The sequence below is a fragment of the Pollicipes pollicipes genome, unplaced genomic scaffold, assembly GCF_011947565.3.
Source record: "Pollicipes pollicipes isolate AB1234 unplaced genomic scaffold, Ppol_2.1 Scaffold_4881;HRSCAF=5763_pilon_pilon_pilon, whole genome shotgun sequence".
Taxonomy (NCBI): domain Eukaryota; kingdom Metazoa; phylum Arthropoda; class Thecostraca; order Pollicipedomorpha; family Pollicipedidae; genus Pollicipes; species Pollicipes pollicipes.
This window is the reverse complement of record NW_023596576.1, coordinates 39,760,080-39,783,601: the sequence shown is the minus strand read 5'-3', so window position 1 is coordinate 39,783,601 and position 23,522 is coordinate 39,760,080. Positions and strand designations below refer to the sequence as shown.

Below are 23,522 nucleotides of genomic sequence, written 5' to 3'. Positions count from 1 at the left end.
GTCCGCGTGCGGGTGAGCGCGTGAGTCACCCCTGCGCCGGGTGAGGTCCGGCGCTGCGGGTGAGCGCGTGGGTCACTCCTGCGCCGGGTGATGTCCGGTGGTGTGACTGCGATATTTGCGTGGACGTCGGCGTGTTGGGGCACAGCTATGCTCGACGTCTTATATTGACGGGGATGCGCTGGACTGAAGTAGATAACTAACAACCATATTCCATGGCAATTTCGCCACACATCCGCAGTGTTCTAACAACAATGCAAGCGCCATGTTCCATTACCTGGATAACAATAATGTAGGACTGATGATGATATCTTACCGATAATTTTCTATCTGTTTATTTACACAACATAAGAGGAGATTCAAAAGTGACTCGCAACAATTGCGTGCCGATGTTAGGCACGTTCCACATTAGTCCCTCACACTGAACAAAATGCATCGTAACTCAGACGCAGTCGTGCATTCCGCCTGAACCATCAGTTCCGCAGTTTTTTTTTCTCGCAGTTTTGTCTGGGGCTCCCAGGAAACGCACATGCACGGCTCATCCAACCGTCGCCATTTACATGTAAGGGGGAAAATAAGCCGTCATTAGCCTCACTGTGACCTTACGGCACTTGTCTAACATAAACTCCGTTTTATCTGCGAATTCCACGTACTACCTGTTGTCTGTGATGTGAAACCGACCGGCACCTCGCCCCAAACATGATATTGACATCATGTCGATGGGTCAGTGATGCCTCATGCCAGGTAAATAACCGCATACGTTTTTTTCTGATGATCGCGTGTGTCGACAGATCGTGAGCATCGGCCTGTGCCTGGTGGCCGTCACGCTGGCGGCACCGAGGCTGGTGAAGCGGTCCCCGCAGAGCCAGAATGAGTTACCTGCTTCGAGCAGCAGCGACAAGTCGGAGAGGGACGCCAGGATAGTGACGTACACCAGCGAGAACTTCCAGGATGGCTACAGATTTGAGTGAGTGAGATCGACGGCTGCAGCCCTCCCCCCCCCCAAAATATTATCTTGGCAAAAGGGGGAGGGTGGAGAAAGTTGACTTGTGGATGCGTCGCAATGTAAGAGATATCATCATTTTATGAGGATACGTCTGCATCCTCATCCAGAAGATAAACGTTAGATCTACGACTTTGCACAGAAAGACTGAACTCTCAAAGCCCATTTGCGTTCTCATTTGCGCGGTCAAGCTCTCCTAATATGGAACAAAGACAAAACGAAAACAACATGTAAAAGATGATCGCCCTCAATATCAGGTTTTGGTGCATGTTATCTATCACTTACCGAATCTCTCATTTTGACCGAATCACCCAAGTATAGACATGCCAGATGTATACAACGCAGATGATGTGCGTTTGACGAGTATACGTGCCGGCTTGTATTGGTGGATCACGGTGGCGTTGCATTGGCACAGGTGTAATATGGCTGCCGTGCAAGGGCGTTATTGCGACTGGAGCATTATTACTCAAGCAGGTGGAACCCGGGGACAGCGAGAGGGAACGTGGAACCGTGCCCGACCCACCGTTAAGAAAATTAACTCATGAGACGGGACTCATTATCGCGCCAGCTGTTCAAGTGTGCACCGAGCCTGTAACTCAGTCGGCTCACGCACCACATGCTATAATTATTTCATTTGTGTAGGTTATATAACGTGAAGTGTATACATACATATATATATATATATATATATATATACAATATCTAGTTATCTATATAGCTATATACATATGCACAAATAAGGATACATAGATAGATATATGTGCATATAGGTTATACAACGTTAAAAACCGATGCGGGCCCACTATATCCACTGCTAGGCTATGGGTGGCCCTCGGCATAATAGATATGGCGGGTATATCACTGCTGTTTCCCATTGCGCTGCACACCATTTTAAAAATTATTTCGCATGGTTTGCATTGTGACCTTAGGTTCAGATTACCTGCTAAGCATAGCTTGTCGCGTGTACGCTGAACCCAACACCCAAGTCTCGCCGTCTGGCTCAACGGATAAGTTTGCCTGCGCCGTCCCACCAGACCGGAATGCGGAGGGCTTTAGTGCCGCGCAGTGCTGCGGCACGGCCGCCCCGGGTCTGGGTATCACACACTAGCTGCGTTATCTTCCTTTTCGTAAGTAATGTCTACGTGCTTTGTCACGCCTCAGCGTCTCGCGCCATGCCGGCAGGTTCGACACCACGAACGGCATATCGCGAGAGGAGGTGGGCAAGGTCTTCAACGGGCCCTCCAACAACACGGGCGTGATGACCACCGAGGGCCGCGTCCAGTGGAACACGCCCGAGGGCACCCGCATCGAGATCCTGTTCCACGCCGATGAGAACGGCTACCAGCCGAGGGTGAGGCTGCACGCGGCGCGGCGCTGGTCGCGTGCCAGCGGTCAGCGTCTGCTGCTCGCTCAGACATGGCTGCCAGCTCACTTGTTTTGAGGTGGCTTGTGCTATTCCATGGCTGTCTGTGGACGCCGGGCTGATACTATCCAGCGTCAGGAGATCTCGAATTGATTTCCGAATTTGTACGGTGAGGTGGCGGTCTTGTTGAGTTGTTTCTTGAAGCAAATTAACAATTCCTCACACCTTTTGCGGTTCGTGCAAGCATACATACATACTTCTGAGATGGTTTACCCCTTGAGTGTTGTAGGGAATGCTAGGCATTCAGCTTAAACTATCAATTATTTTATGTATACGATGCCCTTCAGTAACGCTGTGCAAACCTCAATATTATATGCCTTTGTCGTTTACTAGGATGCATTTTTGAATGCTTTCTGGTGATCAGACAAGCTGCAACAATCGCACCCAGAGCGGTTGGACGGGTCAGTTTTCGAACACGTTGTCCCGCTGCCGCGCGAGCGGCCTTGCTGCGGCCGTACTCGTCCGCGGTGTTTCGCTTCATCTGCGACTTCTGCTCACCATCCGCAGGGCGTGCACCTGGTCTCCACCCACTGGCATCCAGTCGCCGAGCTTCCCGATGCGATCACGGACTACAAGCTGCTGCAGTCCGTCCAGCAGGAGCACGATGAGAAGGGGGACATCATCTCCGAGGAGCTCATACCATCGGCCATCATCCCAGGCTCCACTTTCTGAAGTGCTGCTCCTGCCTGCCGCGCCGCTCACAACCTGTCCGCTTACGCGCATGTATATGTAGGCAAGCATGATAACGTAATGGGGGGCGGCATGTCGGTGGAGACGTGAAGCCAGCATCACGTGTGGTTTAGTCATTGCCATGTCCAGGAGCACAAAATAGCTGAAGTCCAGTTGAAAATTTTGTCGGCCAAAGGACACAGGTTATAGTCAAAATTTTGTCCGACCGGAATCGGGCCACTATTTTCGAAGCATTTTTCCTTTCCACTCATCTTACCAGCCCCCCAGCCGTCCTACCGACGTACAGATACTCTTTTAGCAGGGACAATGAGTTATTGCCCTGCAGCCTGTTTAGTTCATATGTGGTAGGTGCATCAGACTGCTTCATGAGGATGAAAGTCAATGTGGCGCAACGCAAGGCATAGCAGGGATCAGCTGCACCCAAATATGTGAAGCGTTCCCGCGTGTAAATGATTACAACGCTTTTGTACTGTTGTGTGTTCTCGTTTTATATCATACTGTGTTCTCGTTTTGCATCGTTGTATCTTCTTGTATTGTACTAATGCCTCAGAAGTCGTTATGAAACACGTCTGTTGTGTTGTCGCGTAAAATGTGTGATCAGTAGATAGCGGCATGGTTTAATCGTGTGTTTCACTGTTTAAAAACCGTTTCGTCGGCAGTTTTTAGTACACATCTGCCCAACCAGAAGTGGGATAAAAACGAAATGCACAGCCTTCTGCTCGGCTTGCCACAGCCCGATGATTGTGTGCTTCTGGAAAAAGAACCAATAAAGCGTCCCCAGTCTCATCAGAGATACTGCGAAGCACACGGAGCAGACATGGGAGCAAATGCCCAGAAACCGTCAGAGCGCTAAAACGGTCGGCGACCGGAGACATGTGAAGATGTCATCACTACAAGAATCACAATGCTGACAATGAATTCCTAGATCAATGACAGCTGCAGGGCCATCACATGGCTACTCACTAGAATAACGGCAACGATGGCGGGAGTCAAACTGGCAACGGCCGATCAGGTGATTGGTGGCAACGGCCGATCAGAAGCTGCGGTCGGAATTCTTGTCTCGAATTCGAACCACAAGGACTCTGAAATCGGAGACCGCTGTTATGGTTTCCCATCTCACAGCCACATACTCGAATGAAGGTCACCATGATGACCTGAGATCACTAAAATTACATTTGTGATGAAATAAGATCCTTAGAGTATAATGACACCTTTTTTGTTCTTTAAGCCATGAGTTGCTGCGGTCTTAGAAGGCTGCATCAGAAACCAGAGGGAACCCACTGAAATGAAGGTTGTGTAATTTACCAGAGACCATCAGACACACAGAGCCTTCGAAATACTGATAAACCTGCGAGCGGAACAGTACTGATATTTTGCTTTCAATTGCATTCCTTAAGCAGAGCACCGTCAGGCCTGATTAAATTCCTCTGAGGATTGATGATGTAGCTTTATACCAGAAAATGCATCTCTTGGCCATTTCAAGACCCCCAAAGACCTGAAAGAGAACCTCAGGCGTAAAAAAAGATGACTTAGCACGTGCTTGATGGAGATGAATTTGTCCCCGAAAGTGTTTTGGGAAAAATTTTCATGAGGCACGGCGTAGCTGCATCAAACTTTGCGTACCTGCAAGCAATTTAATAGTAGATCTTTTGGTGTCGAAAGATAACATGTAACCCGCGAGGTCTCTAACCTATGGCACGTTAAAGCCAGAGCGTTGCTGTCGGCGAAAACGATTTCTAGGGAATCGTTCAATTTGATGCCATAACGGAGTGCTATACGAAACCAAATATCTCTGATATAGTTTCTTAGACAATTACAGACCATGGTCAAAATCAACCTTCTTCATACAGAAGAGCTGCTTATGGGGCAGTTCCTGATGCTCATTTTGAATTTCTTGATTTCAGGGACCGTAGCAGATATCCTCCATGGATTTCTTAAAAGTTAACGCAGGTCACTGACCTAAAAATTTCACAAAAGCTTTTGTGTTTTATAAACATACCATCTAGTGTAGCTCTTTACGCATTTCAAAGTTAAGAACACAAAGTATCTCCTAGTATTTTTGTATACCTCTACCTGACTTTTGAAAAGTCAAACAAGGTCACCGACCTAAAACAGCATCAGCGACCTTTGCTTAGATCCGGTTCAAAGCGGTAGCATGAAGGGACCTGAGACACTTTGAACACCAACCTAGAATTGACTTGGTCGTTGTTTGACCTTATATGACCCAAATTTATTTGACGGGTGTTTCTGAGGCTGAAAAAGGAAGCTAAAAGTTTTGAAAACTCTCACCCGATCCATATCAGGTGGGCTACGGACTTTTCCGGACTTTTCCGGGGATGCCCTGACGCATGATGTATTTTGGAGAAGGAAGGCGAAAGGCGATCCGCACCTCTGTCTCTCCATTTTTTGAAACATGGAAAATCCGCAGAAAAAAATCGTAGCACGGGCCTGGTTTCGGGCTTAAAGAATGTGGAAAGGATTAACTGCGTCAGCTCTGACTCGAAGGACACTGTCTGCGTCATGCGAATTAGTCTTCATCCATAAATGACGAATTCTGTCCATAGATGTCATTGTGGCCAAGTGACTTTGAATGATATGCCAGCGTTGGAAATGTTTCCATGCGCGTGCGCGGGTACGCGGATACACGAATGCGCCGGTACGCGTGTGCGCGCGTGCAAGTGTGCGTGTGCGTCTGCGTATCATGTGCGTGCGCGTGTGCGTGTGCGTATGCGTGCGCGTGTGAGTGCGTGTGCGCGTGCGTGTGCGCGTGTGCAAAAACATATGCCAGTGTTCCGTCTTTTATTAAGAATGATCCTATTCGTCACATGCTCGGAGGGTTACGAATGTGACGGATCCTATTCGTCACATGCTCGGAGGGTTGCGAATATGGCGGATCCTATTCGTCACATGCTCGGAGGGTTACGAATGTGACGGATCCTATTCGTCACATGCTCGGAGGGTTGCGAATGTGACGGATCCTATTCGTCACATGCTCGGAGGGTTACGAATGTGACGGATCCTATTCGTCACATGCTCGGAGGGTTGCGAATGTGACGGATCCTATTCGTCACATGCTCGGAGGGTTACGAATGTGACGGATCCTATTCGTCACATGCTCGGAGGGTTACGAATGTGACGGATCCTATTCGTCACATGCTCGGAGGGTTACGAATGTGACGGATCCTATTCGTCGCATGCTCGGATGGTTGCGAGTGTTGCTTAACTGCTTTACGTAATCAGGTGTGGTGATAATCTAACAGCTATTGTAGGTGCCACCACTGGTACAAAATGGCTGACACCAGCGGCCACAAAAGCCTCCACGTCCAGCTCGCCACCCAGTGTGCCTCCACCGGGGAGGGGCCGACACTAGGTGGCAGTGAGGCGCAGTCGCTTCTGGTGGACGGTTCGGTGGTCGCTTATTGAGCTTCCTGTCCGCCAAATACGTCATCCCTAATCTGGTGGTCCTGCGTGACCACTTTCCAGACCATTCCTAATCTGGTGGTCCTGCGTGACCACTTTCCAGACCATTCCTAATCTGGTGGTCCTGCGTGACCACTTTCCAGACCATGACGCTAGTGAAATGACCCGAATTACAATGGTTCAATCCAGGTCCGTAGCCAGTCGGGCGCACTGAGCATCCTTAAATCCCACGGAATGCGCGGTGCGGCGCCGGCCTCTTCCGTGACTCCTGCACTTAAGGTGTGATGTTTTCACAGAGGCTGGATAAAACCATTCCCTATATTGAGTTCTACAACTAATGCAACAAAAAGCTGCTGTAGCCAACGTCTATATCATGCCAAGTTTCTCCACAGTCTCAAACCTTGCATAATTTTTCATACTTGCGTTTCGAGCAACTGCCTAAGTTCTTATGTTGACTTGGAATTTCTTTTCACCATAAATAAGTTTGGCAAATTTCCATGGCAACCGGGAATATTTCGTCGGTGGTAGCTATACGACGTTTAGCGTCACTCGCGACCACTCAGTGACGATCAGCATTTGCAATGGGATTTGGATGCCACGGTGTGTCTGGCTGTGCATCGGGGCGAAGCCGGCTACGTCTTCGGCTTTGCGAAGCAGCGTTTTTTCTGTGATGGTTTCGGGTTCGGCTTCGGCTTTGTGTCATTTGATATCATATTTTATTTGGAGTGGCTACTACGTTGTGCCATATGTAGCGGCCTGTTTCGGATTACCCTTCGCTTTCGAGCAATGTTAGGGTAGTCGGTACGAATTCGGCTTCATGTGATTTTAAACTCTTTCATCAGCTTTGTTGTTGTAACATTTTCCCTGCAGTTGCGACGTAAGTCAAGGGGTGCACAATAAAAGGTAAGAAGTGGTGGGGGCAGGGGGGGGGGAGCTGAGCAGGAACAAAAAGCCAAACTACAGGAGCCGCATCATACATCTTTAATGGGCTTTCTAAAGGTCAGATTAGGTCGCTAGCCTAAATTGACACAAATCAGCATTTTGTTTCGGAGAGCATAGCGCCTGCCGTATCCTTGACGCTTATTCAAATGCAAAAAATCAAAGCAGTCTTGTATGGGTTTGGCCACCATAACCTTCCAAAAGTAAAAAAAGGTCGCTGACCTTAAATGAGCAGCAGTGACCTTTTGCTTAGAACAGGTATGTAAAAAAAGAAAGCCTGGGGTCACCTTGAACACCAATCTGGAGTGGCCTAATTTGACACGAGGAACATACCCTAGAAGCCTCAAATATTGATGCAAGTGAATTTCATGTAAAGGCCAACACACCCGATAACTTTTGGTGTCTCTAGCTCTCTTCTCAGCGGTCTAATTGCCCCCCCCCCCCTTCCCTCCCTACCCGAGCGAAGATATTCAACCGGCCACCCGGAGCGCGTGTTAATCATTCCTTTGACGGTTTCACCGTCAGGTTGTCGACCATGACACTCCCGTGATGAAGATCCATTGGTATGGTGTCCACCACAGGGGACTCTGCAGCCATACCTTGGTGACCGTTGGCAGATGGTGAGAGTCTCTCCAAGCAGAGAGCTGAGCCGATTCATGCAAAACGTCGACAGAGCTTGGTCACGAAGGCACATAACGGGCAACCAGTGGCAAGCCGTCACATAAAACAAAAGGGGTAAATGGTGCATTGATCTAAAAGCAGTTTGTGCCTAGACAACTCCACCCCACATAACTCTTTTCCGGGTCTGTAAATAATTCCTTGTTTGCTATATGTTGACAATTCTGTCCTTCTTCGCTCTAGTGTATGCTCTTATCGAGGTCTTGTCTTGTTTGAGGTGTTTTTCTAGCTTGCTTCCGGGTATTAATTGCTCGAAATGCGGCAGTTAAACCTCCGTGATCTTTTGAACTTCTTGCTCCCGAAGAGAAGTTCACCTTGCATTCAAGCTCCCCTCGGGGAGACATAAAGGTCTGGACCCGCTCCAACACCAAAGTCCAGCGTTTCCTGGAAGCGGTAGTCCTCACGGTCCTTTCCGTCCGGTCTGGGACGGATAGACATCGCAGTCCGTTTTACTTTGGCCGGGACTCAAGCTCCATGGGCTGGTGTGTGCTCCTCGCGCATTGGACGAGCCAGATAGAGAGCTGGCGGACACTGACATCTCACGGAGTGTCTGCCGTTCGCCGGCTCCCACCAAGGGGCCGCCACTCAAACGGGCCCTGCTGGACTTTCGCTGGGCCGAGCCGCCCTGAGCAGGTGGCACTGCTGTACCAGAGACTGGAGGTAAGACCCTTCGTGCCGTATATTCTGCGGTGCAGCAGATGTCAGGGTTACTATGCCCGATTTTGCAGGCGACCAGTCCGCTACGGTCGCTGTGCAGGTCCCCGGCTGACTCAGGAGTGTACAGAGAGACCATTAAGTGCGCAGGCTGCGGGAAGGGCCACACAGTCCAGGATGGCGTGTTCCCAACTTGGCGCGTTGAACTGGAGGTCAAGCGTTGGATAGAGACTCAGCGGAAAGCTGGATTTGGATCGGACAGCTGGATCACTGCCCACTGTTGGACCGAACCGAGGGGTAATTGCGTTCATGAACAGTTTGCGAACTGATCGGGTGGCCGCTCCAGTGGGGCACCCGCCAGAGCAACGCGGGATGGGCCGTGGCCAACGACCGCAGTTCGCTTGTCCCAAGAAGAACATTCAAAGATTCAGGATGAAGCAATGGGCCCAAAGAGTGAATCTCAAGCGCAAAGCTGGGCTCAATCTCAAAGTTTTTAGTTTGGTTTGTATTAGAGCCCTCTCGACAGTACAGGCCATTTCAGGGCTATTATCATCAAGAAGAGAAGGTTGTGGTCGGACAAAGCCACATGGAACTGAAGTCCTTCGCCGAAGCTTAGCACTCACAGGTCTCGCTATACGGGTATATGCTCGGCGCTCGGACAGGGCCTCACCAGGGGACGCTCACTCACTCACAAGAAAGAAAATATTAGTACTACGCTGCGGAACTATTGGACGGGATGGCGGAACCACCGCAGTGAGCAGAGAACGGCAGTCACGAAAGCATAGCGCAAATCGGTCAGCCGTCATCAAAGTTTTCCAGCGCCACGCGCGTTGCATACCAGCTACTTTGCAACGATATGGTTGATCGGCATTCAAGCCATCGAATAAAAAAAGACTTACGGAGGCGGCGTGGTGTAGCTCTTCGGCGGGCATACATTCGCATCTATTAACCCTTGGTGCCGCTATTTATTGTATTGAGATCTTGTACCACAGCAAATATTTGTAAGCAGGGTCACATGGAACAGTCTCCAAGTTGCACACGAGGGCATAAAACGCATGGAAAACAAGCGTCCTGAAAACCATTAGACATTTTTGTAGCGTGTTGAACGTCCCAGCACGACGGTTATTAGGACTCGATGCCACTAGGACTTCAAATGGCCGCTCGGCGATATTCCCCCATCAGCCTACTGGCCGAACACATTCATCGCCTTTCGTTCCTGAGTTTCAAAGTTGGATTTGGAGGTGACTGGATCATCACGTGCTTGCAGCCTACGAATAAAGGCAATTTTTGAAGGGAGAGTGAAGTCTCATATTGACATGTGGTACGCGTGCTACAGTGCAGTATGCTTAATTCCCTAGAAAGGAGAGAGTAGGGTGTGCTGTATCATGCCAAAGCAGTATCGAAGCGATTAATTCCAAATCTGATGACGAACGGCAATCTTCAGTCACTCCGCTGACGCACTCGAATTCACTCCCACTTCCAGTGTACTTCCGGCCGCACACGCGTACGCGTCTTGGAGTGAGCGTGACGAATCTGCCTTATGCGCATCGTTGAGAACTTAAGTGTAAATGTGTGTTTAAGGGCTTACGGTGTAACTAGACCAATCCGAATGCTACGCTGAGTTTTGGGGGAAAATACATGTGAAGTACATGCTGTAAAAGGTTTGGCACCTGCTAGCCAAGTGTTTCAAGGTGGAGCGAGCTTTCTTCCAAGATGTCGCGTGGTACATGTTTATCAGCTGTGTATGGGTCATGCTATGTCGTTGATGCAGCACACCGACAATATCTTATTTACTGATTTAGTTTCAATGATCGACTGAAATAGTCATCATAGCTTATTGTCACGTTAACAGCAAATCGGCATTTATACTTTCTATGTAGATCCATAATTCTCTCTTGAGCAGCCACCACAGAGGAAGCAGTAGCCGCAATACAAACATGGACTAATCAGAAGGGCAAATATTTGTAATTTCGCAAGCGCTTCATATGGACCTGTAGGTAATAGCTGTCTGCAGGAACAATAATCTTAGTCCCATCCTTAGAAGTTAGGAGTATAGGAGTATATATAGGAGTAGGAGTAGGAGTATATATAGGAGTATGGAGCTCCAAGCAAAACTGATACAGTTCCCTTTCTCTCCCCTACCACTGCTATTTTTGTACGCCCTCCATCAATGACCATCGCGTACTATGACCACTTTCACCGTCCTGTTTTGCGAGAAGCCCTGAAACGCAAGACAGCGCTAGTATATGCTATTCAATTTACCCATTCTCGTGCTCCAGGAACCACAATTTGTGTGACAATTTTGACGAATTTTGTTGTTTAAAGTATATTTCAAATTAATTTCATCATATCTTTGAACAAGTGTCTTGTAAGCAACTTTAGTGTGATGAAGTTACGTTTTGAAATGAAGACAAGGTGTCAGCCAGGCTCGGCCTGGGTGACGCCACCGCGGTGCCCGCCCTTCCTGCCAGCGTGAGAGGCAGGCGAAACCATACAGCCGCGGCAGGCGAGTGCGTCGTAAAGCCCTAATGACGACGACGACGGCGGGGGTACAGAAATCCTTCCTCTAAATGTTTTCGGGCGAAAGAAAAAACGAAACGGCCGGGCGGAGCGACATCGCATGTGGTTTTTCGAATACCATCTGTTTTTTACCCAAGGAAATTTCGAAGTTCAAAGCAGGTCGTTGTACTGGACGAGGTTAGCCTGAGGTTAAAGTCTAAAAGTTAGACTCTCATGACTTGTTTAGGAATAGATAGGTTCGGTGAATATTGCAGAAGTGTCTTGCTGTGTGTTTCATGTACATTCACTGGTTTTGTTTAACCTTTAAACATCTATGGCCTTATAACCTGCAGTGGAAAGGCTCTCAATAATTATTCCGGCTGTGGCTGGGCGGGATGACAAGATCCAGCTTCAGAGCGTGCCGCTGAGTAACTGGGCCCGTATTCAGTGCATCATTGTCAAGCAGACACATTCGTAATACGCTGTATACCTTTTGACTTTTTCACACCTGGCCCCCGCGAGGTAGATTTCGACCACGGTCATGAGAAAATGGCATTAGAGATTGCATGGGCATTCCATGCTCATTTTAACGGTGCGTTTGAAAAAGCTTTGAATGGTTATAAATATCCTCCACCAGACGGGCACGGGTTTTCAATCAGTATTATTCATGCTTACATGCTTAAACCGTGCTTTGCGTTAAGGCCATTGCATTGCAACATGTCACTTATGCTACTGGAAGAGACCCAGTCCCATTCACTTCTTCATTTTTTTTCAAGCTCATATGCTCATTGCATTCTTATTCCAGGCCGGGCAGAACCTGTGCGTACTAACCCTACGGAGACGCCGAGGGGCAGCGCTACCAGAGATGCAAGGGTAATCGCCCTCCCCACCTGTCAATGGGACAAACGCAGTCCCCTAGTTGCTATACTTGCGCTCTCCCCCTGTCTGTTCTTTGCAATGTGAGTCACGGCGCGCGGAAACCGTTCCTGAAATCGTCAAACTCGATCATCTTCTTAACCCAGCTCGCCAGTTCAGCCCCACCTGAACGCGATCACAGCGTGCGGCGGGGACTTGAAAACTTGCTTTGAGCGATGGTAACGCAGGGGACGATCAACGCAGCAGCAGTGTGTCACGTGTTCGCCTCCACCTGGGTCAGTTCGATCCAGTTCTGTTACATCGTGATCGCCGCTTCAACATGCGCAGATTTCGTACTCGAACGCTGTCTCTGTATTGGCCGAGGTCAAAACAAACGTGTGCCCCGTCGAGCCACGCGCCAGACTCTTCGTAACAATATGGCGCTCGTAGCGCCACCGCGACTCGTTGGTTGCCCAACTGCATCACAGATGTCGCTGGGCATCCGCTATGCCACGATACTACAAGTTCACGCTTTGGTACTGTTACCAGTCTAAACGCAAGAAATCGAAGAAGGTTTGGCAGCGCTTAAGACCGCACCACTTATGGTGGTGGTGCAGACCTGGGAGAAGTATGTCAACGTTGTGGTTCTCAAGAATCGGGTCGTTAGGAAGCTTCTTCCTTTGTGCTATTTTTTTATATAAACAAACAAAACACCTCTGGAATATGGGGTTCAACCCATAGTGTAGTTGCGGGGTGAAAATGCATGAAATATCACCCTGCAATTATTTTCCTACTACACACACATGTTTATATGCTGTTGCCTACATAGCCAACCGGTCTAGGTGATCAATGCACTGTGCTGTGGGGAAGCCACGGCACCTTGATGTTTTTTTTTTCCGCTGGCACGGAGCGACGGACGTCCAGCCACGCTGGGATTGGCGAGGGATGATAATCATTTGGATGATTTCTTTGCCGTCAACATCTGAAGGTTCGATGTTGAATTTTCAGAAAGTTGTCTCAGCCCCTGACCCCATTCCTGGTACTCGCACCCCAATGCCTTGCGATGGTATAACTCAAGACACACGACAAATTTGCGTAACAATGACCATTCACGGGAATACCAGTTTTGAAACGTAAGATTTCTTGTCCGTTTCTTTTTATTCAGGTTGTCTTTGCGACCTCGACCTAGTCCCCCATCAAACATTGGTGGCGCCGCTGCTGGTGATGGCCCGTTTCAAGGTCATACGAAGGCTACAGTGTCAAAGGTTATCGTCGTTGCTTGAGATCGCCGGAGTTGCACACACAGATATAAATTGTACTCTTGAAGTAAAAAAGCTAGTGGTTGACGGAAATCAATGTGCCCGGGTTCCGAGACTCATCACAGCTGCAGAGCCGGCAGCGAAATCGTGGTTTCGCGACAATTCCCCAGCAACGGTTTTAGCGCACGTGTTACAAGATATTTGCACAGCGCGCGTTGCCGGTGCCAGGCCCAGTCAGGCCGGCTAGCGATTATTGGGTCTCGTTACCGGTAGGAGGATAGGGCTTTGTGCGTGCTTTTGTCCATATAAAGTGAAACCATGGCTAAAACTATATCAGCCTGTCATTGTTTGAACCAGTTTGAACCATGACGGGGATGTGTTTTGTGTTTGCCGCGCCAACAAACGCGGTACCGTCATCGCAAGCATAAAACGCATGGAAGTTTGAAGGAAATGGTTACCAAGGCAGACAGCGATTTACGCCTTTCTTTCCAGGACTTCCCACAAAGCAATGCTTGCATCTACCGCATGAGATCAAGTTCCTGCCGTTTGCTGCTTGACCTATATTGTGTCAAGATAAATGCTATATCTTATGTTGTGATCATTGGGATGGGGGCTGTGCCAAGCAGTTCTTGTTGTGAGGCCTCTGAGACCACTTCCACTTAAGAGTTATTTTAGAGGAAGGAAAAGCTTGACCAGCTTATGTGTGTTGAGTGTTTGATGCTCATCCAGATGATACACAGTTACAGCTTGAAATTTCACCAATTCACATCTGTTCCTAACTAAAGGTGCTTAGATTTGCAAAGCACAACCCCTTAACTATTGGTATGATGTTGCTGTTGGGTGATGCATGTTCAGTGATATCTTTTGTAGTCTGGGTTGAAGGCTTGAACCTTTTGGTGCCTGTGATATGGGGTATGTTCTTCAAATTTTGAAAGGCTTAGTCTCAGTTTCTGAATTTGCACATTTTGTATGCTTATTCTGGAGCCAAACAATGAATTGTGTATCAATATTGCTGGCAACTCTACCATGAGTACTTATACTTTTATGCTTATGATGTAATTATGGTAATGTCATATTGTCTATGTTTTGCTTAGACATGATAGGCATGTAATGTCAATGTTTGTAAGAAGCATGATAACCTAAATAAACTTCTGTTACAGTGGCATGCCTAGAGTAAGGTGAAGACAGGAAAAAGTACAATGGATATATGCTCCATAGCTGTTACTTGCTTGATAATTCTCAATAGCCTGTTCATCACTGTCTTCAGCACCAAGGATGTAGCCATTGATGACAATGGCTATATATTATTTTGTCCATGCATGGGTAAGTATATGACACAAACAACTTAAACACCTTGAAGGGAACTATGAATTTTAGTGTTATTGGTGTTATTTAAGTCTAAATAAGACACAACCTCATGATTTATTTTGACTAATGCTATGGTTCTCATATTTTTCATTGCATAGCAATAGGCGTGTTCCATCACCCCGGAGCTTATAGCATGTTCAGTGACTCCACCTACATTTAGTGAAACTAAGAGGAAGCACCATCTATGAAATGTGTAGGACTCGTGAAATAGAAGCTGCGGTGATTTCATTGTAAGCTATTATGTGCACCCTCCTACATTGTTCTTTGTTCATTTGCAAGAATTGTGTGAGTATAGTACAATTTAGATTCAAAATCATTCACAAAGCATGTTTAAAAGGGTGTCACCAGCAGGAGGCACAGTTGCACCACACCTAATCACCATCCCACCACCATACATACCCACCATCAGCCAACCCAAGACTTGCATGGCTTTGCTGGTGGAATGCATAGCTTTGCTGTTTAAGCAAGTTTTTATCCAAGTGATAGGTCAAGTCACTTTAAATTCTAGTTTAGCCCACACCCCAATCCTGCATTGCCAGTCCATCAGTGGATCCATGCATCAAATCCTGGCGAAGAACCCAGAAACATTTAACACCAACAAACAACAACAAAAAATGCAAGATGTGACCATTGATTGATATATAATCATGATGTCAATGTGTTTCTCCTGCGAGCAGATAGTAATGAACTTTGAACCATTGTTCAGGTCGATTTGGAAATCAGATGGACTACTTCTTAGGCACCTTAGGGTTCGCCAAGGCCCTGAACAGAACGCTGGTTCTGGCGCCATGGGTTGAATATCGTATGTATCAGCCTAAGTCAGTGAGTATCTGAACAGGAACTGATAGTCTGCAAACAATATTTTGTATCCCATACAACACTGAAAGCATGCAGCCTGGGTGATCTAGTGTGTATCTCCATTCTAGAAGAACTAAATTGATGTAAGCCTTTGGTTGAGGCAGTAATCTCATGACAGTAAAAATATGGAATATAAAATGGAATGAAATAGATAATAAGTCAGAACTAATAATAAAATGGTCAAAACACTCCCAAAGAAGTGCCAACAAACCTGTACAGAGTGATGGTTTCAATAAGTCAGAACTGATAATAAAATGGTCAAATGCAAAGATGCAAAGAAGGCAGTTTTGCTCCTTACCTCATGAAGTTAACGTGACTCGCCTTAGCATAACTGGTCGCCGCACGTGCGTAGTGGGTCGTTAACAGGTTGCTAGCTAATGGATGATTGCTTGAAATCTGGACGAAGTTGACAATGGGACATATTCCTACATCCTAATGATTTCTCTCCTACCATTTATGCTCAGGATTTTGGCAGACTTCTGTGAACAATCCATCTGGTGACGCGTGCCAGAGACCATGATATATGCGCCGGACTCCTCAGAGTCGCTGTCTGTTATCACATTCACTAACCTTTTTGAGACCCAACTGACAATTATGTATCGTCCTTTGCAGATTCAGGTGCCATTTGACGAATACTTTCGGGTTGATGCGGTCGCGCGGTTCCATCCTGCGATTACCATGGAAACGTTCATGGACGAGATTGCACCAACCATCTGGCCACCAGAGAAGAGGATTTGTAAGTTTATTCGTATTGCGTAAGAACCCGCCCCGTTTAATACGCATGGAGGGAAATGCGTCCAGGACCATCATGTGGGGTAGTTTTATCCGATCTCGTGATGTGATTGACAACAAAATGTTGAAAAATGTGTGAAAGAAGTGGTGTGGTGTCGATGCACTACTATTTCATTAGATTGAGTCCTGTTTTTTGTGACCAAGATCTGTGCTTTATGGACAATTCAAGTTTATTTCAGTTAGTGTTCTCCATCCGTCGTTCCTGCTTTGTTCCTGTTCTGGTCCATCAACAGGTGCCCCCTGCTTCTCGCCGATGTTACCCCTCCCCCTCCCCGCCTAACGCGGGACGTCGCCACCGCCACCCACTCGTCTCCGTCTGTAGTCTGACCCGCTGCCGGCCGCCAGCGTTCTGCCACCAGAAACGGCAGTCTTTCGGCGGCAAGCCCAATGACCCGTGCGCCTCTAAGAACGGTAATCCGCCGGGCCCCTTCTGGGACACATACGAGATCGACTTCGTCGGCTCCGAGCTTCATGGTCCGCTCTCTTACGACGTGCACAACGTGCCGGGCGAGGCGGAACGGTGGCGCCACCGCTACCCGGCCGACCGCTGGCCAGGTGAGGGAGGCTACCCGGCCGACCGCTGGTCAGGTGAGGGATGCTACCCGGCCGACCGCTGGCCAGGTGAGGGAGGCTACCCGGCCGACCGCTGGCCAGGTGAGGGAGGCTACCCGGCCGACCGCTGGCCAGGTGAGGGAGGCTACCCTGCCGACCGCTGTCTGGCCAGGTGAGGGAGGCTACCCGGCCGACCGCTGGCCAGGTCAGGGAGGCTACCGGGCTGACCGCTGGTCACAGGCTGCCCGCTGGTCAAGTGAGGGAGGCTACCGGGCTGACTGCTGGTCAAGTGAGGGAGGCTACCGGGCTGACCGCTGGTCAGGTGAGGGATGCTACTCGGCTGACTGCTGGCCAGGTGAGGGAGGCTGTCGGGGCCCACCACTGGCTGAGTGAGGGAGGCTACCCGGCCGACCGCTGGCCAGGTGAGGGAGGCTACCCGGCTGACCGCTGGTCAGGTGAGGGAGGCTGTCTGGGCCCACCGCTGGCTGGCCAGGTGAGAAAGGCTACCCGGCCGACCGCTGGCTAGGTGAGAGAGGCTACCAAGCCGACCGCTGACTGGCCGGCTAAGGGAAGCCACGTAGCGGTCCGCTAGTGGGCTTCGTTAAAAGTGTCATAAATGGCTCATAACGTACTGATGGAGACGTTGTTCCTTCGTCGTCATTGGGGCTTTACGACGCACTCAGCTACTGAGGCTGTATCGCGTCGCCTGCCTCCCACCCTGGCAGGAAGAGCGGGCATCCGTTTTAGCGCATTAAGGTTGAAAAGAGGAACATGTTTATCCACTTCTGAACACGTTTTGCATCGAACTTTATTTTAATTTCGCTCGCAGCGAACTGCACTGCTATTGCACTGTTCGCTGTACGTTTGTTCATTGCGCTCCGCCGTGGGCTGTCGACCGCGGGCTGACACCGGGTCGTCCGCAGTGTTGGCGTTCGCTGGCGCGCCGGCCTCGTACCCGGTGCTGGAGCAGAACGCGGCGCTCCAGCGGCACTTCCAGTGGTCGGACAAGGTGGCGCGGCGCGCCGCGGCCATCAAGAGCCGGCTGCCGGTCGGACCGTACGTGGGCGTCCACCTGAGGCTCGGCTCCGACTGGGTAGGTGGCCCGCTTCGTCGGCTCCCCGGGCCCGTGCTGTGGGCACGACTGCACGAGTCCGCGCATTTGCCAGTGGTGCTGCATGAGATTATGTGACGCAGTGGGCTTGCTTGGCCATTGCGTCCGATTTAGAAATGACAAACGAGTCGCTTGCGGAAGTAGAAACGCTGCCTCTGCTGTCTCATGGACCAATGGAGACTGGTGTAGTTCCACGTTCTTCCCGTGAAGAACATTGGCCGGTGTAATCAGTGACACCCTGTATGCCCACCCTACCTGCATTGCGCGCGCGCCGCACCCCTCCTGATCGCCGTTTCCCCGCAGGAGAAGGCGTGCGAGCACGTGCGGGACGCCGCCAGCAACATGTTCTCGTCGGCTCAGTGTCTGGGCTACCGGCGTGAGCACGGCAAGCTCTCGCACGCGCTCTGCTACCCGCCCTGGAGCACGGTCGTGCGCCAGGTGCGCCGGGCCGTCAAGCGCGTGCAGGCCGTGGCGCTGTACGTGGCGACGGACGCCCCCGACCGGCTGGGTCCGCTCCGCCGCGCCCTGGCCAACTCTGATGTGAGTACGCCGTCCAGCGGCGCTGCCCCTCCCCCCCCCCCCCCCCCGCCCGCCTGTCCGCCCGCCTCCAGTCCATGCTGCGCGGTGTGCGGCCAGAGGACGGAGTGTGTTGCTGGTAATTGCGTCAGTGAAGATTTGATATGCGGTAAAGCAAAGCTTTTCTCTTGCTGTTTTTCTCGGTTTTGCCTCTATGATTTACGGGCCCGTGCCATGGGCTCCGGTTGAGAGCATCTCTTTCGTTTCACACCGCGCTACAATATGTCCAGGCGTACCCCTATGTATTATATTTCAACCTTAACGTTCGTTTTCCGTTAAGGCATCAATTTGTTTTCCTACTTGCAATCAATGTTATGTGGGCTCCCAGCTGCATTTGCAGCATGATGTTTCTGTGGGCTGAATTACCAATGCTCGGCCGGCGCCGTAGCTCGGTGTTGTCTGCGGAGCTCGGCGCCTACAGAGCCGGTTTCCAGACGCCGTGTCCAGACATCGATGTCCTGACGCCCTGTCCTGACGCCTGTGTGTTTACAATGGTGTCCTGACACTGGTGTCCTGACGCTGGTGCCCTGCCGCCACTGTCCTGACGTCGGTGTCGGTCTCCAGCTGGAGATCGTGACGGGGCAGCCGGACGGCTCGGACGGCGACTCGGACCCGCACGCCGACCTAGCCGTGCTGGGCCGCGCCAACTTCTTCATCGGCAACTGCGTCTCCTCCTTTACGGCTGTGGCCATACGGGAGCGCGCCGCGCTCGGCCTGCCGTCCGGCTTCTGGACCTTCCCGCCCGAGCCGGAGCGGCGCTCCCAGCGGCCGGACGACGAGCTGTGAACGGCGGCGGGGACCAGACGGTCCGGTGACGGTCCGGTGACGGTCCGGTGACGTGTCGGTGACGCGCCGTTGACGTGCCGGTGACGGGCCGGTGACGCGCCGGTGACGTGTCGGTGGCGGTCCGGTGACACGCCGGTGGCGGACGTGCCGTCTCGCCCTTTCGGCCGCTTGTGAGGGTGCTCGGCAGCCTGCGCTGTGTGCCCGACTGTGATATGCCAGCGACGCCCGGGTGTCGCCCAGGCTTCCAGCGACCGCTCGCCCCGGCCGCGGTGTACGTGATCTCCAGTGGTAGCGCATCGATCGACTTTGTTTACATCTCCAGATGGTCGCTGACGGCAGTCTGTGCGTTTTAAAGCGTCGTGGTTTCGTGACGTTTCATTCTTTGTTGTGGCCGTTCGTGTTTCCCTGCTAAAAACGGCTGGGCATCTGAAATGAACAGCAGGAGCAGCAGCACATTTCTCGTTCCATGCGGCCCCTCGACAGTCATTCGTGTGCACCTATGCTATGTACTTGACGTCGACCTTTGTTTTTTACTGATGCATCAGTATGTGGCACGGAAGCAGACATACAAACACACACACAAACAAACAAACAAACAAACAAACAAACAGACAGACAGACAGACAGACAGACAGACAGACAGACAGACAGACAGACAGACAGACAGACAGACAATCGCTCACGCAGCTCTGGAGGCGCTGTAACGCGACACGCGTTACAGCGCTTTATCGCCTAGCGCTTTCCTTTACAGCGTAAAGGCGCGTCATCTGCCAAATCCAGCTTCCGCCGGAGGTGCGCTCAGAGCACCCCACAATGACACTCAGAAATGTTCTTGTAAGCCTAGCTCATTTGGCGTCCACTCAACACGCCGTACGCCATGGCCTCGCGTGGGTGCGTTTACTCTGCTCTTTGGTGTCGTTCATTTTACTGGTTTTGACCTGGCCTATGCCTGCCATGATGTGCGTCGCGAAAAGATCTGCTGAGCTACTGTGCATTGCTTGTCATTACTACATGTGATCGAAATCTTAAGTTATCAGCTATGGTAGCACGGGTATTGTGGCATAACTCAGCTAAGATGTCGGCAAGTGAACAATACATGTTAGGATGGAAATTGGTGTTTTTGTGAACACGTCGTTGCTGCAAATCTCGCAGAACGCGCCCGCTCTACTCGTCTTTCCGCACCTCGTGCTCTGCTCCGCCAGCATGCTCAGCTGTTCACGCTATAGGAAACAAAGCCTGAACATATCCCTCCCGCGCGCTGCCACGGAGTGTTCGCACATTCATATACATATATATGTATATATATATATATATATATATATATATATATATATATATATATATATATATATGTACGCTGTAGCGTTGTTCTCCCGAATTGTCCGCGCATTAACCATTCACACGAAACACGCCCTTAGCGTCATGCTTGTCAAGCCCACCTTCACGCCAACACCCGGTGTCGGCGCCGTCTCCCCCATCTGGCTAAAGTAAGTGCGGCACCTTGGACATTAATGGGCTCTTGGCTAATCCAATTGCTGAGCACGTCGACGCTGACGGATCACGAATAAACGCCGTGCTGGTGATTGGACATGGTCCCATGGCCGTCCCATGAGACGGACAGGAAATAAGCCTGGGTGTAGCATGCGTTTTGACAACACGACAGCATTCAGGAATTCTGGGCGTCGTCATAGAGCACTGTTCGACGATGGAGTTCTGTTGAATCGTGTTTCAGGTGCGGTCATGAAAAACGCAAGTGGTCTGCTCGCCATGGCGAAAACTTAAGGTACATCGGCTGCGTGATACAGACATCCAGATGGTGTTTCAGCAATACTTGTCAATTTACAAAAGGCTCGTCTGAACAGATCTTGGAAAAATATACAAAATGAATGCCTGGTATCTCCGTCAAGTTTACAAACACCGAACTGACGTTCCCTTCTCACTGCAGTTCATCTCTGGGCAGTTGATTTCGCGTCACTTACTCGGAACCTAAACTGCTGTGTTCCTTGTAAATGACATATACGTGGTCGAACAAGGCGGTTGCTGGCTTTTTGTTCTGGTATGGTGGATCTCCTCGCAGATGTAACGATACGGCCGTGACAAGTGGTGCAAGCTTGACAGCCCAGAGGTGACCTGCAAGTAGGGGGACCAACTGCCTGACGTTTTACAGACGTGGACCAGAGGTGAACTTCAAGGAGAGGTTACCAGCTGTCTGACGTTTCACAGACGTGGACCAGAGGTGAACTGCAAGGAGAAGGGACCAACTGTCTGGCGTTTCACAGACGTGGACCAGAGGTGACATGCAAGGAGAGGGACCGACTGTCTGACGTTTTACAGACGTGGACCAGGGGTAAACTGCGAGGAGAGGGGACCAACTGTATAATGTTTCGCAGACGTGGTTTTTCAAATATTTCTACATAGCATTGTTTGCTCAGTACCCCAATACCTGGATGATTCCTTGATAAGTCTCCCAATAGAACTGGGGCGCGGTCCGTCAAAATAACGCTGCCTCGGATACCAAGTTTGCTCCTTGATGAACAGATCAAGGACAGCTTTCGTGACGATGCCCGAGATGGGACCCAAGGATCCAATAAACAACCTATCAGCTCTCTCATAATTGTATCGGATGCGGGGAGCGATCTGCTCAGACGAAGGTAAGAAGTCAGGGTATGTGTTGACTGTGTGAGTGTGTCCGTCCTCTCTTCTGCCTGTTTTAAGTGCAGTCAATTGCAAAAGCACCACCTTGGTCTAAAACTATCACGATACTATGTCCACGCCGTGCGGGAAATTCGGTTGAAATGCTTAGAATTGAGGGCGTCCATAAAATGAGTGCTGCATGGGCATGGAGCGTAGCTGAAACAGAACTCGTGGAGAGAGGCTCGGACGGCGTGGCATTGCGCTCCGGTGTGTTTACAAATCATGCCGACATCTTGTTCATTCCTAATGTTCGAAACGGTTTCGAGCAGGTCGTTAAAATTGTACATTTTTCCTTAACACCAAATACATGAACTGAATCGGTGGTTTCGAATCCGGGGAGGGGGGGGGGGGGGGGAGTGGACGGTGATCAGACTGTCTTTCCCGATCTTTTGAGGTGGGTGGGAAATGCCTATCTTTTGTCCCCTCCCCATGTGGTTTCAAAAAGATCAGCGGGAGCCCTCGGCTTTGCGAAAATAATTCGTTTGTCGTGTTTCCAAAGCAAATGCAAAGGGCCCGGAACGGCCATCTTAGCGCAGAGGGACCATCTCGGGTCCGGAGGGGCCAGTCTTAGTCTCAGAGGCGACAACACAGAGCATGCCATGCCATGCAGTGGTCCTACTGTCCCCAATGCTCGGACCATCCGAGGTGCAGCAGCGTCCTCTAAACCGGAAATATCCGGCCCTGTGCTGCCCTCTGCATCAGCACCGAAGTCAGCTTATGGCTGAGCACAAGCGTCCTCTGACCACAGCGGGACGCTTACCTATCTGTCCGCAGTTCCAACGCTCTCCGTTACGGGAGGGTAGCCCGGCGGGGTGTCACGGTCTCCATGAGAAACCCTTTCCTGTGGACAATGCGGAGACTGAACCCAGGCAACTGGTGCATCCATCGGACCAACTGGCTTTGTTTGCGAAACCCGGACCGCCTCCGCGAGACCGAGTGATCAGTCAGCAACGTGTTATACCACCTCATTAGAAAGTGTCTGATGTGTGTGTGGCCCACACAACTGCTAGTTTAGTGGCTGAATGCTACCTCTCAGACATTGTCGGCGCATGACTCTCGTTGGCGATCACTCGGCCGTCCTCCAGCCGGCACGCTTTAGTACCGATCCGGCTGGCGCCAGTATCGCAGACGGACGGAGCGGTGTCGCTTTCGAACCTGAGATCAGCCAGAATGGGTGCTTCGACTAATTTGGCTTTCATTATCTGAAGCGATGCCACTGCCTCTGAGGTGCAGACAAGGGGAACTTTTTCTCCGTCAATCTAGTAATCGGCTAGCCCAGTGAAGTGAAGCCCTGGATGGACTTTCCGAGATAAGAGCACAAACCCAAAAGTACTCTAAACTTTCTGACAGAGGTCAGTGTTGGCTAGT

At 50.3% G+C, this 23,522-nt stretch overlaps 2 protein-coding genes across 3 annotated transcripts in view; both read left to right on the top strand.

Annotated features, from left to right (window-relative positions):
* The window catches only part of LOC119100367 (pupal cuticle protein-like), a 5,932-nt gene extending 2,323 nt beyond the window's left edge, over positions 1 to 3,609 (top strand). The window contains exons 2-4 of the mRNA XM_037223468.1: positions 789 to 964; positions 2,183 to 2,351; positions 2,931 to 3,609. Coding sequence (XP_037079363.1) covers positions 789 to 964; positions 2,183 to 2,351; positions 2,931 to 3,095 — 510 coding nt within the window. The 3' untranslated portion in view covers positions 3,096 to 3,609. The remainder of the gene's footprint in view (positions 1 to 788; positions 965 to 2,182; positions 2,352 to 2,930) is intronic.
* Positions 3,610 to 13,636: 10,027 nt separating this feature from the next.
* O-fut1 (O-fucosyltransferase 1) lies at positions 13,637 to 20,562 on the top strand. Of its 2 annotated transcripts, none has more exons than XM_037224888.1 (8): positions 13,637 to 13,686; positions 14,578 to 14,740; positions 15,492 to 15,607; positions 16,256 to 16,379; positions 16,781 to 16,990; positions 17,911 to 18,080; positions 18,402 to 18,638; positions 19,239 to 20,562. In XM_037224888.1, the coding sequence occupies exons 2-8, from the start codon at positions 14,617 to 14,619 to the stop codon at positions 19,458 to 19,460; spliced, it is 1,203 nt and encodes a 400-aa protein (XP_037080783.1). In that variant the 5' UTR covers positions 13,637 to 13,686; positions 14,578 to 14,616; the 3' UTR covers positions 19,461 to 20,562. The 2 variants fall into 2 exon arrangements, with proteins under 2 accessions (XP_037080783.1, XP_037080784.1); XM_037224889.1 differs by having other exon boundaries at positions 13,683 to 13,704.
* Positions 20,563 to 23,522: the final 2,960 nt, after the last annotated feature.

What these genes read in the sequence shown, in the direction of transcription:
- O-fut1 (XM_037224888.1), top strand. Translation starts at nt 14,617, where the DNA reads ATGGATATATGCTCCATAGCTGTTACTTGCTTGATAATTCTCAATAGC. An exon ending in TGAGGCTCGGCTCCGACTGG is followed by an intron (nt 18,081 to 18,401) that starts GTAGGTGGCCCG and finishes GTTTCCCCGCAG; the next exon opens with GAGAAGGCGTGCGAGCACGT. An exon ending in GCGCCCTGGCCAACTCTGAT is followed by an intron (nt 18,639 to 19,238) that starts GTGAGTACGCCG and finishes GTCGGTCTCCAG; the next exon opens with CTGGAGATCGTGACGGGGCA.